This window comes from Corapipo altera, unplaced genomic scaffold, assembly GCF_003945725.1.
Source record: "Corapipo altera isolate COAL_440 unplaced genomic scaffold, ASM394572v1 53, whole genome shotgun sequence".
NCBI classification, from domain to species: domain Eukaryota; kingdom Metazoa; phylum Chordata; class Aves; order Passeriformes; family Pipridae; genus Corapipo; species Corapipo altera.
This window is the reverse complement of record NW_020884900.1, coordinates 8,969,218-8,985,640: the sequence shown is the minus strand read 5'-3', so window position 1 is coordinate 8,985,640 and position 16,423 is coordinate 8,969,218. Positions and strand designations below refer to the sequence as shown.

At 37.5% G+C, this 16,423-nt stretch overlaps 1 protein-coding gene across 6 annotated transcripts in view; it reads left to right on the top strand.

The window, feature by feature from the left end:
• The window catches only part of KAT6B (lysine acetyltransferase 6B), a 111,663-nt gene that overhangs the window by 63,655 nt on the left and 31,585 nt on the right, over window positions 1–16,423 (top strand). For 3 of the 6 annotated variants that reach the window (XM_027649439.1, XM_027649438.1, XM_027649437.1), the window contains exons 6-12: window positions 124–256; window positions 4,142–5,070; window positions 6,018–6,139; window positions 7,585–7,700; window positions 8,647–8,788; window positions 11,809–11,970; window positions 15,006–15,099. In XM_027649439.1, coding sequence (XP_027505240.1) covers window positions 124–256; window positions 4,142–5,070; window positions 6,018–6,139; window positions 7,585–7,700; window positions 8,647–8,788; window positions 11,809–11,970; window positions 15,006–15,099 — 1,698 coding nt within the window. The remainder of the gene's footprint in view (window positions 1–123; window positions 257–4,141; window positions 5,071–6,017; window positions 6,140–7,584; window positions 7,701–8,646; window positions 8,789–11,808; window positions 11,971–15,005; window positions 15,100–16,423) is intronic. The other 3 variants (XM_027649441.1, XM_027649440.1, XM_027649442.1) reach the window with 2 other exon arrangements.

Below are 16,423 nucleotides of genomic sequence, written 5' to 3'. Positions count from 1 at the left end.
TCTTTCTGTCCTGTTCAAGAGATAATTTGCTGACTGTGTATATACTTGGCATGTATCGTGGTAGACGCATGCAGTACAGATTAGATAAACTGTGTACAACTAAACTCTTTTTCCTTTGTGTAGGGATGTGGATTTGCCAGGTCTGTAGACCAAAGAAGAAAGGGAGAAAGCTGCTTCATGAGAAAGCTGCCCAAATAAGGCGACGATATGCAAAACCTATTGGACGACCGAAAAATAAACTAAAGCAACGAATGTTGTAGGTTTCTCTTGGGTTCATTTCTTTGTATGTTTCAGAGAATGTAGTCAGATAAGAGTTGGATACAGGTTTAAGTACAGTTTTTAACTGTATTTCAAGTTGGGGCAAAGAGATGACAAGTGATTTAATACATATGCCTTTCAGCCCAGTGGCCTTCTGAATTATGCTAAGTGCTTTTTGTATCATGTCAGAAGGTGATAAGAAAATTCCTGTCACTTAGTTTTTCAGATCCCATACATTTTTGTCAAAAATTGTACGACAAACAGATGCAAATGAATTTCTGTATGATAACATATGCCACAGCTATATTTTAAGTGTAGCTTCAAATAATTGAAGTATGTACAGAATCTATTCTAAGTGGATAATAACAAGGCAATTATATACAACTTCAGGAGACTGTTCTGCTCAAAGACCTGTTCAAAAACTATATAAAAATTACTTTATTAGTTAATATCGGCTCACAAAACCCATTCCAAAAAGTAAACTATGGAAGTACTACAGAAGTTGTGGTTTCAGTGGTACTCTGGAAAAGATGATTACTTGAATTTTGCTGTTAAGCTGCCACTGGTTATAAGGAAAAGGTTGCAATTCCTCTTGCTTCTCAGGACTGTGTTTGTCTAAGACAAGAGCATGCTATAATTTCTTTGGTGTTTATCTTTCCAGGAAACACTGTAGTTGGACATTGTAAGGCTTGTTTGGTGGATTGTTTAAGTAGCATTCAAATGCTGAGTTGACATTGCACTGAGTGTTAAACAGGAACAGGTTCTGTGTGTCGACTATGTAGCATGTTGCCCTTTATCCCATGTTCTTATCCACGTATGCCTTTCTTTCCTTCTATTCAACTATTATTTAATTGTTTGGCTATGTCAACTCAGCAGCTTTCTGACTCTATGAACTACTCGTTCTCTCATGTGATTGTTACCCAGCTGTTTTTCTCTATGGTCTAAAAACCTGTCTCATATTATCCAGAATTGCACGATAGCTGCTGTAAAACTTTGCATTTTGTGAAATAAGGATTTTTGAAGCCAGTGGAGCCAATGTGAGAAAATAGAAAGAAAAGTACTCACAGTACAGTGCACTAGTCAAGTTTGATGTACTTGGTGCTGTGCAGCTTGCTGTATTCTCTTTTCCCTTTCTCTCTGCCAGGATCTTTCATCTTACCTTTTTGGTCCTCATCCCAAAGTTCAGTGTATGTTACTCTAGGAAAGTAGTGCAGGACGAGGATAAAGTGTGGCAGTACGTGAAAGTAAAAGATCTAGTTGTACTGGCTCGTGAGAGCATGCTGTTAAAGGAAGAGTGGGTGAAACATTGCTTTACTTCTCCATTTTCCTCCTGAATAAATAACTTAAAAACGTGAAGGTGATTGAAATTTCTATATAACATCATGTGTGCACAATAAAAATATTCTCTATGTCTCTGGCTATGCCTTGGGCTTCAGTTGCAGCTCTGGTTTTACGCCTTTGGAAACTCATAAGCCTTCAGCTGGAGATTAGGGTTCTGTTGTGGTTTAGACATGGTGCTCCCTTTGAGACTCTTAAAACCATGTGCTGCTCGCTGGCTCCCCCTCACCCTCTCCCCTCCCGGTGCCAGTGTCTGGAGAGGGAAGTTGGAGGCAGAAAAGGTAAAGATTATGGGTTTAGATAAAAAAAAAATTACTGGTAACAGCAATGAGATAAGGAAATGAACAGTAACAGCTAAAATATCAATAACAAAGAATGCTCTCCCTGCCACACTTAGTCAAAGAGAATCCCTTTCCCCTGCCCCTGGCAATGGCATGAGGAGTTATAGAATAACCTCTGGGTCCTGGCCATGCTCCCTTTGGTCTATTGCAAAAATTAACCCTGTCCTGCCCAGAACTAGGAGAGGCCTTAATACAGTACTGCCATCTTACTTCTCCACAAAGTGATTTTGCTTCCCCCAGTGGATTTAGCAGGAGTGTCTTCCTGACACTCTAATTCAGCTTTTCCTCTTACCTCATAGGTATAAAAAAGGATTGGAAATGTTGTGAAGGTTTTACTGTTACGTTTTACTGTTGATATTGAGCCACAGCTTTTAAAGTGAACATCATGCTAAAGGATGTGGAAGTTGTTTTAGTGTTTGATTATGAATAATTTCATAAACGTTTCCTTTGTGGCATGTGAGCATGTTAGAGGAGTACTTTGGGGAGCTCTTTGTAAAACAAATACTTGCAGTACTGTTACTTCAATGTCTAATATATATATATATAAACAAAGTAATCCTGTATTGGAAAAATAGTGGTTAGGAGATAAGACTTTTCCTCATGAAATCCTATTTAAAAGTGATTGCAGGGTATAGAACACAACAGTGCCATACATAAAAAGTTTGTGGTCACATGAAATACAGGAACATTAGCCAATGCCACTTAGTTCTTGTGTAGCACAAAGAAAATCTGTCCAGTAGGACTGGAATAATTTTTTGCCTGTTGACCATGTGTAGGAAGCTCTTCACAGGCAAATTACTGTGTAAGATTAACTTAAACCAGGTGTGTGCTGGCCTCTGGCACCACTACATCTGGTAGTGAGAATAGGTCTTGTGATACACGTAAGCTTATGACACCAAAGGATTCAAAAGACTTAGAAGTTTTTTGGGTTTGTTGCCTCTTAGGAACTAACCAAATTTAAGGATGTGTGGGTGGAAAAGGGACTACTTCTTAAAATGATGGGCCTTTGGAGTTCACTAAGCCAGATGGTAGCCCTAGGCTGTTAAATCTCTAATTAGATGTAACCTGTTGCAATTAATTACTTCAGTATCTCAATTAAGAAGGCAAAAATCTGTGGAAGAAAATTTTCCGCTGCAAAGTAAATAAGCTGACTTCAAAGAGCAGGATGGAAAGGGAATGAAAGAAAGCATGTGATGCAACTATATAGCTTTGTTTGCCTTTGTAATTTGATCATGCATCCTGATAGCTATTTCTTTTACTGCAGATATTTTTAAATGTTCTGTTTCTATGTACTAAAATGTACTATTCAATATTTCTCTCAGTATAGTTCCTCTCTTCAGTCATTAGCAACTAGTTAAACCTGTAATTCTGCTGTCACAAATGTTGGCTTTCAGTGTGCCTTTTTTATTCCTAGCATTTAAGTAAGATTCTCCACTGTTGTTTTTTTTTTTTTTTTTTAACACCTTCCATGTTAGGCCTGAGTAGTTCATGGTTTTTTCTATAGACACACCTTCTTTACAGTTTAACTCTTTGCTTTTTTTTTTAATATCGTTAGCATTTCTAAAGAAAACAGAGTGTATTTCTTTGGTTTTGTTTTAATCCTCTTAATAAACTACCTTATTTTGCTTTTAGGTCTTTGGTGGTAATTTTCACTACTAGTGTTGACATACATAAACCAACAAGAGTGGGAAAAATAGCAGTTTCTTGAAAATTGACTGCATTGCTTTAAAGGACTAATAGACTTTCTCTAGAGTTTAAGCAAATGTAGTCTGAAGTTAAGTGTTTTGATATAATATATTAACACTGAAAACATTCATCTCCTTTGTGTGTAAAATAAACTATGGTGATGGAGCAGTTATTGTACAGACAGGGTGCATTGATATTTTTCTCCAAATAATCACACTTTGACTATGCCTAAAAGTAAGTGGGAAGACTGTATACTTGGAAGGTCTTGCTATGCCAGCTGCTTCCAGTTATATGTATTGTGGACTATCTTTTACAGAAAAGAGGGGAGGAGGAACATAAAGGAAAAAAAGTAGCTTGATATTATGTCATAGTGTGAAATGTATTTCCAAAGTGTGTATGTCTTTAAATTTCTTTAAAGATTTTTAAGTACAGTGCCCTAAGTAACTTGTATAAACTGTAGGACTTTTTGGCAGTAAAGATTTCTAATACTGATTTTTATTTTTCAAATTTTTACTTAGGTCTGTAACCAGTGATGAAGGATCCGTGAATGCATTCACAGGAAGGGGGTCACCTGGTAGGGGTCAAAAGACTAAAGTCTGTACCACACCTTCATCTGGTCATGCTGCATCTGTGAAGGATTCAAGCAGCAGATTGCCTGTTACAGACCCCACTCGGCCTGGTGCCACCACCAAAATCACCACCACCTCCACCTACATATCTGCCTCTACACTTAAAGTTAACAAGAAAACCAAAGGGCTCATTGATGGCCTTACTAAGTTCTTTACACCATCACCTGATGGTCGCAGATCACGAGGTGAAATAATAGACTTTTCAAAGCACTATCGTCCAAGGAAAAAGGTCTCTCAGAAACAGTCATGCACTTCTCTTGTGTTGGCTACAGGTACCACACAAAAGCTAAAACCTCCACTTTCTTCACTTCTACCCCCAACCCCCATCTCTGGTCAGAGCCCCAGTTCTCAAAAATCCAGCACTTCGACTTCTAACTCTCCCCAAAGTTCTTCCAATCAGTCAAGCATACCCTCCTTTAGTAGCCTTCCTAATAGCAGTCTGCTAAAGGGACTCTTTGATGGACTCTCTCATATCTATACCACTCAGGGACAGTCTCGAAAAAAGGGTCACCCAAGCTATGCACCACCCAAGCATTTGTGTAGTAAACCAGAATTATCTTCCACATCACCATCTAATAGCAATTTCTATGGAAAGAAAGAGGTTAGGAGTAGGTTTATTTCTCATGCCTGTGCCTCTGGATGGGGTGTGTCTAGAGGACATGCTTTTAAAGCAATTGCTCACCTCAGGAGAACAGCTTTCCTTAAAATGCACAGGACTCTAAGCAGATTAAAGTATAAAGTGACCCCTCAGATGGGGACCCCCTCACCAGGGAAGGGGAGCTTGACAGACGGAAGGATTAAACCTGATCAGGATGATGGTAAGCAAAGGTCAAAGCGCCAACCAAACCTGCGTCCCGTCCAAAACCAAAATTCTTATATTGTCACATAGGTCTTAGCTATTTCTCTCGTTCTTACTTCACTTTCATACAAAAGCAACACAACTTTGACCTTTTATCTAATACTGACTAAATCTCCAAAACATTTTTGGTTTTGTTTTTTTTTTTTTTCTGACTAATATCACACCACCTTTTAATTATTTTTTGCATCTGTAGTGACACTAGGAGCCCCAAATGCCTTCATAATGTTGCTTATGGCTGTGTAGTACCGCATGAGTAGCCACTTGTCATGCTACTTTCTTGTTTTTCTCCTGCCATTTCTCTGGCAGTAGTGCTGTCATCATGATTGTGTGCTGTCAGTGCTTATAATGGTGGGCATTTCAATTCATTTCCCTCTGCTCCATTGCTTTTTCATGACCAGTTCCATCGTACTAGTTCCACAACACTTGATCTTTACTGCTATGAACTACCTTTTTTATAATTACTTTTATTTAAGAAAATAATACATTTAATTTGTTGTGTTTGAACGTAGCTTAGCATTGATCTCCAAATTGTAAGGGCAACTTTTTTGCTCTTACATTTATTTTTACCTTCTAGAGTACACTGAAATTTATCAGGTGGCATAGTTCTAGTGATAGAATATACTTCATTTCATGAGGTTCAAAACTAATTTATTAGAACTGGACTATAAAGGCTTATACAGACAGACAAGCAAATAATGGCAAATACCAAAAAATAGCTCATACAGCAGCAAACTACAAAAGAAGGGGGTAAGATTTCACTTCTGTTACTTAGTAATCCCACATTCAGTTAAAATGGGGAGTCATAACAGCTATAGTTGCTCTAATCCTATTTAGGAGTATCACTTTGGTAAGGCACATGTAACCTTCATGTCTGTGAATAAACTTTTTGCTGGTTTTAAATAACAGATACTGAAATCAAACTAAGCATCAAACAAGAAAATACGGATGTGTTTCTTTTGGGAAGCAAGGACACTGTTACACAGGAGGATTTGGAAGTATTTAAACAGGCTCGAGAACTTTCCCTGGAGGTAAGAATCATGTTGCATAAAATGTGGTTATTTCTGTAAATAAAAACTCAGTTAATTTTCATAGTCTGTTCATTCCTTTTTATCTAATATATCATGCTTGCTGTGAATTTTATTTGGGAGGTACTATAAATACAGTTACCTTCTCCTCAATAGGAGACAAGGTATCGTGCTGGAATGGGTCAGATGGTAAGTTACACCTAGGATAGATTTTTGAAAGATATATTTGAGCATTTTGGACACAGGACTACAGGATTTAACATAGGGTTTAAAAGTAGCAGACATCCAGGTCAGGATCCTGGGTCGATATTGGTCAGTAAGAATGATGATTTTCCTCTGCAGATAAAGCAAAAGCTGTGAGAAGTTAAGTCTGTCCCAGAAAATACTATTTGTTAGAAAACTGGGTTTAGTGAGTTCAAAAGTTTATTTTACACGATTACTTACCACACTTTCAGTTTAAATACTTTCCAGTTTCAGTGAAATTATTTGAGCTGAATCAGACTAGTGAACCAGACTTTTACTTTTCTGTGTCCATGAAATGAATAACCAGTGTCTTTGAGAACCTGGGTCAGAAGTTTGGTGCATGTAATGTTTCAACTGCCACTTTCATAAAATGGTATCATAAATGACTGTCTCGTGCTTTTTCAGTAACAGAATTCACTTAATTTTTTTTTTCAGGTTTAGTGTACAAGTACTGACATTACCTTCTGTATGGGTCCAACGCAGTGACGCTTTTACATTCTTCATTCAGACCATGTTAACCAACAAATACAAATTGAGTTTAAAAATTCTGTTTCATTATTAGCTTGTCCTTCTGTTTGCTCATGGAAATAGTTCCCACCTCTTGCTTTCTTTATCTTTGATACGCAGTCCAAAAATGTTAGGTGGTAAGATTTCTATAATTTGTGAAATTAAAATTGCTTGGTTTTCCCCACCTTTCTTACTCTTTTGTTTTTGCCAGCCCTTTCGAGTCTAGCAGTCATTTTCTGATCAGCTCAACTGCAATATATCTGAGATTAGTCTGTGTTAGTATACTGTTGACTGTTATGAGATAAATTCCAAGGACTGTACGAGTGTTGTGCTGATACCTTTGCTCTCATTATTTTGACAGAAGGACAGCTTTGAGTTTGAATCAGAACAGTAGAGAAGTCCTCAAATTAGACACTGTGGGAGAAGAGCACTTGAGGCTCTTGTTCCTCTTATTTGGCTGGGCCATGAACTGTTTATTTGTATCCACTTGTAAACACTGATCACTTACCTTCATGTTAAGTTGTTTGGCAGCTAGAAAGAAACTTTTGCTGTTTGTATTTGCTGTTTGCAAACTGTCCAGCTTTGAATTGCTGAAGCGTCAGGTTTCTCGTGCCTTCAGTGGTGAAAATGATGATATAAAGCTAAAGTTTCTTTTACTTTTTCTATAACTAATATTTTCTTTTTATTGCACCTGGCAGAAAATTGGGTGTAAAAACACCGGTGAAACAAGTGGCAGATACCCTTCAGTGATTGAGTTTGGAAAATACGAGATCCAGACTTGGTACTCTTCACCTTACCCACAGGAATATGCAAGGTAGCAAGTTGTCAAGATTGCATGGTTGGAATTTTTACTGACGTGATAATTATAATTTATTTTCTTACTCTTTTGTAACTATTTATAATTTACAACCTTTAAAAGTAGATATGCCATTTTAATTATAAATTACAAACCAAGAACTCTTAAGAATTATTATAATTATTCTGTAATTATAAATTACAGAACAAGAATTCCTTTTTAGCTAGTTCTAATCAAAGATGCAATAAAAAGACTGATTTTTTTTTTTTCCTAGTCCTGCATAAACATCAACTTGTGCTGTGTATTGGTGTGGTTTTGTTTGGAGCTTATTTTTGTTTGTTGCTTTTGTTTTCATTTATCTATTTGGTTTTGGCTAGTTTGTTTGTGGGGGGATGATTTTTTTTTTTCTTGTCTTAAACCATTGCGATTACTTATATCCAACGTCTGACCATTTAAACAAATTAATCCTGTAAGAAAAAATCATTTCCTAGCCTTCCCCAGATGAAAAATAAGGAAAATTAAAGGGAAGGAGATCCCCTGTGTTCTGCTTTGTGCCTCCTTTATCTTCACTTGGAACCAGAAGGGTGAAATTTGAGGTATTACTCCAGTGTGCCTACTTTGATGGAGACCACAGCAAAAGCTTAGGTGGAATGTGGGAAGGGGGAAGTAACTGGGGTCTACTGGAGGCTGGATCACAAAACAACTGACCACAGCTCAACTCTGTTGAATTAGGTTCACTGTGATTGGTTGAATCTGACCTTTCCTATCTTCCTTTTCTGATGAACAGTGTGTGAATGTTTAATAATTCACTCTAATGTTATATTTATTTATTTAGTTATGCTTAAGCAGCATTTACTTATGATACCTTATATTTCAATAGGGAGGGCTTTTCATTTGTGGTAACTTTGTGGTAACAGAATGTAACAAACTTTGTGTATAAAATATCTTTTTAATTTTTATACAGATTACCAAAGCTTTACCTGTGTGAATTCTGTCTTAAATACATGAAAAGTAAAAACATTTTGTTAAGGCACTCAGAGAAATGTGGCTGGTTTCATCCTCCAGCTAATGAAATCTACAGAAGAAATGACCTTTCAGTATTTGAGGTAGGTTTATCAAAAATGTAAACTTTTTGAAAGTAACCAGTTTGTAGACATTGCAGACCAATTGCAGAACTAGTGAAAACTTTAACATGCTTAAATACTTCCTTGGAGATTGTTCTTATACTGCAAAAACAAGTCCATCTTCCCTATTCAGTTCTATCCTTTGGGGCCATGTTCTTTCATGATTCATACTTTACTTGTGCTTCATACATCAGCCAACCTCTTGCTTCCATTGCTGGTCTGCCTTTCCCTTCTCAGCAAAAGTACCTCTTCCACCCATTCATTTCTGACTGAGTGTCTTGGGTATAGGGAGAAGGCTCATCATAGTATCCGTGCTCCCAAAGTAAAAAAGGAAGCAAAGCAGCTTCTTGTGTTTTCTAAAATCACAAATGTAGCTGCTGGGTGCTTTTGCCTTCCTTTTAGATGTTTGAGAAACTTGGCGAGAAACATCCTGGCTGGGTGGTAGAGGTTTAGGCCAACTTTGGCCAGAACACACTGCCTTTAATTAATAAAAAAATACGTATCCACAAACTCAACTCTGGACTTAGTAATCTAAATTATTCTCTTGGGAGATGACTTCTTGTAAGTTTGAGGTTTTGTGGATATCCCGGACAATAGAATTCTGTGTTTCAAATAGCATACCTGCAGTTATATAAAACTATGCATTAGCCTTCACATTCCTGTTTCTCAAGCATTGTTACAGATAGCATTAACAGAAAAGGCTACTGGGGTTACTAGGACTTCTTTTGAGACTGTTTCTCAACAGTGTTATTTAGATGTGTATATTGATAATGTCTTTTTAAATCCAAATGTCAGATTCTGCTTCAAACTTGTATTTTCATATTGTATAAGTGTCTGTTTTGCTTGATCATTGCCCTTATCTGTTCAAACAATAGTAGATGTAGTCTTGAAGTTCTTATTTAAATTAGAACAAGATCTTAGTATTTGGTTCACTTGTTCATGTTTATACTATTAAAAAAATAGCTATTTACATCAAGGTTGCTTCTTTCCTGACTTGAGCAATTTTTATAAATATTGTAGATCTGCCAGCAAAGGACTTACGTTTTAAACAGACTTAACTCTTTTCCTATCAAGAAGTGAAATTGTCCCAGCTAGTCTAAAATAACTTTATTTTCTCTATTAAGAGGTATTAAGAGCTGTGCAGCATACAATAGGCAAATTGTGCTTTCCCATTTATTTTCATTGACTACTCCTGACATGTAAATAAAAAATTCTTTAAAAAAATAAAGTAAAGTTCAGGGGATGGGGAGGTGGGGAATTGCTGCAAAAAGCACACAGCAGACAAGGTGTGTGTGAAAGCAACGTCCCAACTCCACTGCTTTTATTCCCTTTCTCTATTTTAGGTGCTTCAGTAAGCACTTTTGTTAAGCCTTCTGAAATAAATGTGGTTGGTTTGAGTTTTTTTGTTTCCAAGGTTAGTGTTGGTTGTACTCTGATTACTGTAGAAACTTAGTCATTAGTTGATGTCCTTCTTCATAGATCCTCTCAAGAATTCTGTGCAACCATTTTCTTTTCAGCGGAATGAAGGGTTTGTGATTTTCTTCATGCTTTATGTTTTTGAGAGGAATAGAAATAAGTTTGGCATTTTGTGATTTATGTACCTCTGCCCAGAGCATGACTTCAACAGATTTGAGAGAAGACTTTGACATAGCTTACTGCTATGCTGTAGCCAGGAAACTTTTGACAGATGCTTGCTTTTGAGCTTGCCCGCCCCTCTTTTTTCCCCACTTCTCACATTTAAAACTGATGAACAAGCTGTGTTTGCCTGAAACTTAAGGTTTTTTACATTTCTGTACAAATGTTCTTACTGAAAAAGACAGCTCACATAATTTGCATTTTCAGGCTTATGGCTTAGCCAGTGGCGATTTCTTCTTTCTAAATGTTCACATTTAGTTTGCACACTTGCTAGTAAGTGTGAAAAGTAGCAAAAAGCACCTGGAAAATACAATGTGTTATACGAGAGCTTAATGTATTTGATAGGTTCTTGAGAGCTGTATCAAATTTATTCTGCTGCATTTAGGAGCAGTGACGGTCCATTAAATGTTGGGGTTTTTTAATCCAGTTAATGCACCTGTACTACTGAAATAGCCTTAAAATCTCTTAAGTATGTCCAAGAGGTTGGATTTTACTCAGAATTCAAACTAGGATTTGTACTCAAAACAAATTAGAATAGAATATGACTTCTTTTTCAGCACAGTGTGCATATCATTTGTCTGCCTCTGTGAATGAAATACAGCTACTGTCATTATCAAAGAACATCAGTACAAGCAAACCTTTCTATTAGGAAGATTATTTCAAACATGCTGTTGCCTTTGACTGAGCCTTCCCTTTCAGGGAGTACCTAATTGATCTAGGAAATCTGCATCTGTGTCTGCCGTTTCTGTAGCTGAGTCACAGCTTGACTCTTTACACTCGTAATATACCTAGACTAATTGTAGTATTTAGCCTGAAAATTTACTTCACTCAGTAGTGTTTTAGTCTGGCATGGAAATTTTGTCTTGTCTAATTTATCCAAAACATTGATGTGATTGATATGTAATTTGCTACTCATTTATTGGCATTGCACCTTAAGGATTCAACATAATACACTTCATTGTTTTGGGTTTTTTTTAACTTGTTGTACACACTGCCTTCTAGCAAACCACAGTTTTAATTCATTTTAACTGGTGCATTTTGTTTTGTTGTCTGCTAGTCATTTTCATCCCAGGAATAAAGTGAAAGAGGTCAGTCTATCTTGAACAATTAAAAGGTGAAGTTACTATGTTTAATAAATCTGGATACTCAGTTACATAAAAATACGAAGTAATTAGTACTAATTGGAGATTTCCTTCTTAACAAGAAACTGGGGCATTTTTCTTCTGAACCTGAATGTGTTTTGTTGGGTGTTTTTCCCTAACACCGTACTATTCACGTTTCTTTCTAGGATATGATTGATTGAACAAGTTGTTTTGTCCTAACTTGTTGGTGTCTTGCAAGTAACTGCATCTGTCTTGCTTTTCTAGGTTGATGGAAATGTGAGCAAAATTTATTGTCAGAATCTTTGTTTGTTAGCTAAGCTCTTTCTGGACCACAAAACCCTGTATTATGATGTTGAACCATTCCTCTTCTATGTCCTTACAAAAAATGATGAGAAAGGCTGCCATTTAGTTGGATATTTCTCTAAGGTAAAAAGAAAAAAAAAAAAGTGGGTTTATTTAACGTTTGTAATTTCCTGTTCTCCTTAATACTTGTGACAACAGTAAGGAAAAAAAAATCGCAAGTTAAAAAAAAAATAATCAGAAGCTTGAAAGCCTCTCTGTAAGTCTCAACTGATATGTGTGTCAAATACACTGTACTTAGCTAGTGATGCAAACTGAGAATGCTTTCAGCCGCTTGGTTTTGGGTGGTTTTTTTCTAGATTTGGGGTTCTTGTTTATTCATTTGTTTTGTTTGTTCCCAGAATGTGTCGTGTTTTCAGCTGAATATTTAAATCTTTCTCCTGCCCCTAACGTTTTTGCATTAGTATGCCAAATATAACTTGTAAAAGTTGCAGGTACTTGAAACGTTGATGTGTTTTCAGGGCTTGAGGCCAGCAGTTCAAGCTGGCTATTTAGATGTAAATTGCCAGGGATGTTCCTCTCTTGTGTACAGTGGAATCTAATGCAGTTACTTATTGCACTGATGTAAGATTGCATTGCTTAACTTCATGGTGGATGTCTTGCTTAGAGTGGATGCCTCTGGTTGTGGCTGAATTTCAAGTAATAGGTGGCTGCTATAGACAAAAATAATACTTATGGGAACTATCTTGACAAAGATGACCAAGAAATACAGTGTAGTTAGATGTAACTGCAACAGGAAAAGCTTCCATTGTTGTCCATAATTTGCCAATAAGGGATGGGATGAATAGGTGCAGTTACTCAGAAATTCAGTACTTCCTGCCCCTAGTATCACCACCTCCTATTGACTGTATCGTTTTCTTTCTTGAAGAAGTGATTTGTATGAAGATAACACTTTGGAAAAGTCAAAAAATCTTGTCAGATTACCTGGATATTGTAAAGTAATCTCTTGGATGTCTGACCACATCCTTCTGAGAGGTGGGCCTTGCTGGAATTAAAGTAACAGTGAGGCATGTAGGCACAATTTACACTGGTTTTTATGTCAGTCAGAACTTCGTGTGTTTTAAAAACATGTCAACTTTGATTTAGGCACATTTTCTCCATTTATTTAAGATAAAGCAGGTTAAGGTGAGTCTCTCTCTCTCTTGATTCCCCCCCCCCCCCCCTTATAGAATCATTAATGTTGGAAAATAACTCTGAGATCATGGAGTCCAGCTGTGAACACAGCACCGCTATGGGCACTACTAAACCATGTGCCCAGGTGCCACATTTACAGGTTTTTTTGAACGTTTCCAGGGATGGTGATTCTACTACTTCCCTAGGCAGCCTGTTCCAATGCTTGATAATGAAGAAATTTTTCTTTCAATGAAGAAATTTTTCCTGACATCTAATCTGAACATCCCATGGTGCAACTTGAGGCCTTTTCCTCTTGACCTGTCACTTGTTACAAGGGATAAGAGACTGACTAGACTCTAGGTAGAACACATCCACAACCTTTCTCTCATCCTCCAAGTGGGTCACCCTGTCATAGAAGGAGATCAAGTTTGTCAGGCAGGACCTGCCTTTCATAAACCCAGGCTGGCTGGGCCTGATCCCCCGGTGTTCTGCATGTGCAGTGTGATGGCACTCATAATCATCTGCTCCATGACCTTCCCTGGCACTGAGGTCAGGCTGACAGGCCTGTAGTTCCCCAAATCCTCCTTCCACCCCTTCTTATAGATGGGCTTTACATTTGCTAACAAGCAGTCACCTGGGACCTCTCTGGTTAACCAGGACTGCTGGTAAATGGTGGAGAGTGGCTTGGTGAGCTCTTCCAACAGCTCCCCCAGTACCCTTGGGTGGATCCCATCAGGCCCCATGGATTTGTGTGGGTCTGTGTAGTACAGCAGGTCACTGGCCATTTCCTCCTGGATCACAGGGGCTTCATTCTGCTCCCTGTCTCTGTCTTCCAGCTCAGGGGGCTGGGTACCCCAAGGAGAGCTGCTCTTGCTATTAGAGAGGCAAAGAAGGCATTAAATACCTCAGCCTTTTCCCCATCGTGTGTCACTGTTTCTTGAGAGTTTGGGAAGTCTGTACGGAGAAAATACTTAACCATACTGCAGAAAATAGGAAACCTTTTGAAATATGGCTTGGGTATCTGCTCTCACAGCTGAAGAAATACTTGGGAATGAGCATACTGGCATGTGATCCTGTCAGTATCATCACTGGTCTAGTGTCATCTTATGTGTGGAGGCTGAAATGATAGTGGGTGTCTTAAACTATACATGTGCTTACCACAACTTCTTGTCACTTAGGCTGACCTGGATATTTTTGGTTGGTTTATTTCATCTCCCTCAAAACTACCTATCACTGATTTTTAGGGTGTTTTTGTTGTTTGTAATCTTTTAAAGGTAACATGGCTTTTCCTTTTTATCAGTAGATTGGAAAGAACCTGTAAACTTATATAGTTAGAACAACTTCTTAGTTCAGCTTCTTCCTGCTGTTGTCTTAATCAGTGTGATGTTTGCCTCCGTTGCCTGTATATGACTTCATTCGATCTGAAAGGGCTTTTGCTTCTGAGCCTTGATTTTTGGTTCAGTTGAGAAGCATTCAGCTTTGAAAAGTTAGTGTATTGCAAATGTAACTTCTTAGTTCTGCAGGTATGGAGTTCCTCCTCTGCACCCTGACCACATACTCATTCAGAGAGAGAAGACAAAGATGAAAACCAGCAGGCACTTAGTGTAACAGTTGTATAAAATACAACCTCACCATGTGTATGGATATTACATTCCATTTTTATATCCTTGACAGAATGGTCAGTGAAGCATGAAAATATTTCTCTCTTCTTACTGTCTTCCTCCTTTACTTAAACTTAATTATGCTGTTCAGACAATGTATTTAATTTTTAAGATGCTCAGTAGTTAACTAATTAAAAAATATTTTGAAGGATATTTCTAATATTTCCTTCTTACAATTAAATGTTAAGGTGGAATTATTTGACTTTGGTACTGACCCCATACATCTGTTCACCTTATTGGGATATGTTACAAGGACAGTGGCAGGTGCAGGCAATTGCCCACTTCAGCAGTGCTTTGACATACTTGATCTGTTTCTCCTTCCCACAGGAAAAGCTTTGCCAGCAGAAGTACAATGTCTCCTGCATAATGATCATGCCCCAATACCAAAGGCAAGGATTTGGAAGGTTTCTCATTGATTTCAGTAAGTGAAGTGTTTTATTTACACTTGTGATCCAAGGAGCTGACGGCTTTTATAAGAAAGCATAACATGTGAAACTTTATTTAACTTGCTTTGTTGTTTTTATCAATAGATAATGGGATTTCTGTTTATGTTTACGTAGGATAGAAAAGCTCCCTGAAGTGAAAAACTTAGTGCTACTCTGTTATTGTACTCAAGGAAATTGAGAATGGATCTCTCGGCAGTAATATTAGCTCACAAAGCTATTACCCTGAATGAATTGTCTAAATTACCTTCCATTTTGCCTTGCTCATTAGTATAAGAGGAGGCAATTATTTGTGATTGTAGCTAAGAAGGTATTAGTCTAAGGCATTGTCTACATTCTAATATTTTTAACTTGTATCTTCTTTTAGCTGGAAAACTGTTCTAACTGAAGAATTGCCACATAGAAGGAGTGTGTTTTGGGGTTTGTGTTCGTCACTTTCTTAGAGAAAATGGTTACCAAAAAAAAGTATAGGTGCTCATGGCTGTACTTGCTGTTTTGTTTTGCTGAGTTTTCTGACCTGTTAGAAAGCTTCAGGCACACTTGTTTAGATATAGGTTTGTTATTCTCCCAATCTTTAAGGTGCAGTAGAACTCCAGACAAAATTATCTAAGGAACCTTCTCAGTTAAATGTCCTCAGTATTACTGAATCCAGCTTTCTACTGTAATTTAGAGGGAGGATGACAAGGAATTAGTGTATATTGTGTGTGGGTGGTTTTCACTATTATGTTTTTTAAAGCGCTGCTGAATTACATGACAACAGAGATAGTTCAGATAATAGGATTCCTGCCCTGAAGGTGTATGCAAGAACATTAAAATGCAAATAATAATACATTGCAGTATAACAGCAGGACAAAGACAATAATTTGTAACTGTAGAGTTTTCAAGGTCTGTGTCTTGCAGTGTTCTACCCAGCATGACTGCACTAGAGTGTATAAAGATACTTAGTGTGTCTCATCATTGTATGGCTTTAGAAACAGCCTTCACTATACCCCTGTGAATCAGGTAAGGATGTTTCTGGACCACTTAATCTGCCATTGAAATGTAACCATCGCTGGAGTGGAACACAGCAGCTGTTCCATTGTGCACCTTCTGCAACCTTTTAGGAAAGGCTGTGACAAGTACCACATATTTCTGGAACTGTGGAGCGAACTTAAGGCTTACTTAGGTAGAAATTGACCCTGTTTTAGGATTAAAATACTTTTTTGCAAAAGGAGATGGAGAACTCTTAGTGGGCACAATTGGTAAGTACTTCCAGGCTTTGGCTTTGTTGCTATGTGGTGTCTCTCAAAAAAAAAAAAAAAA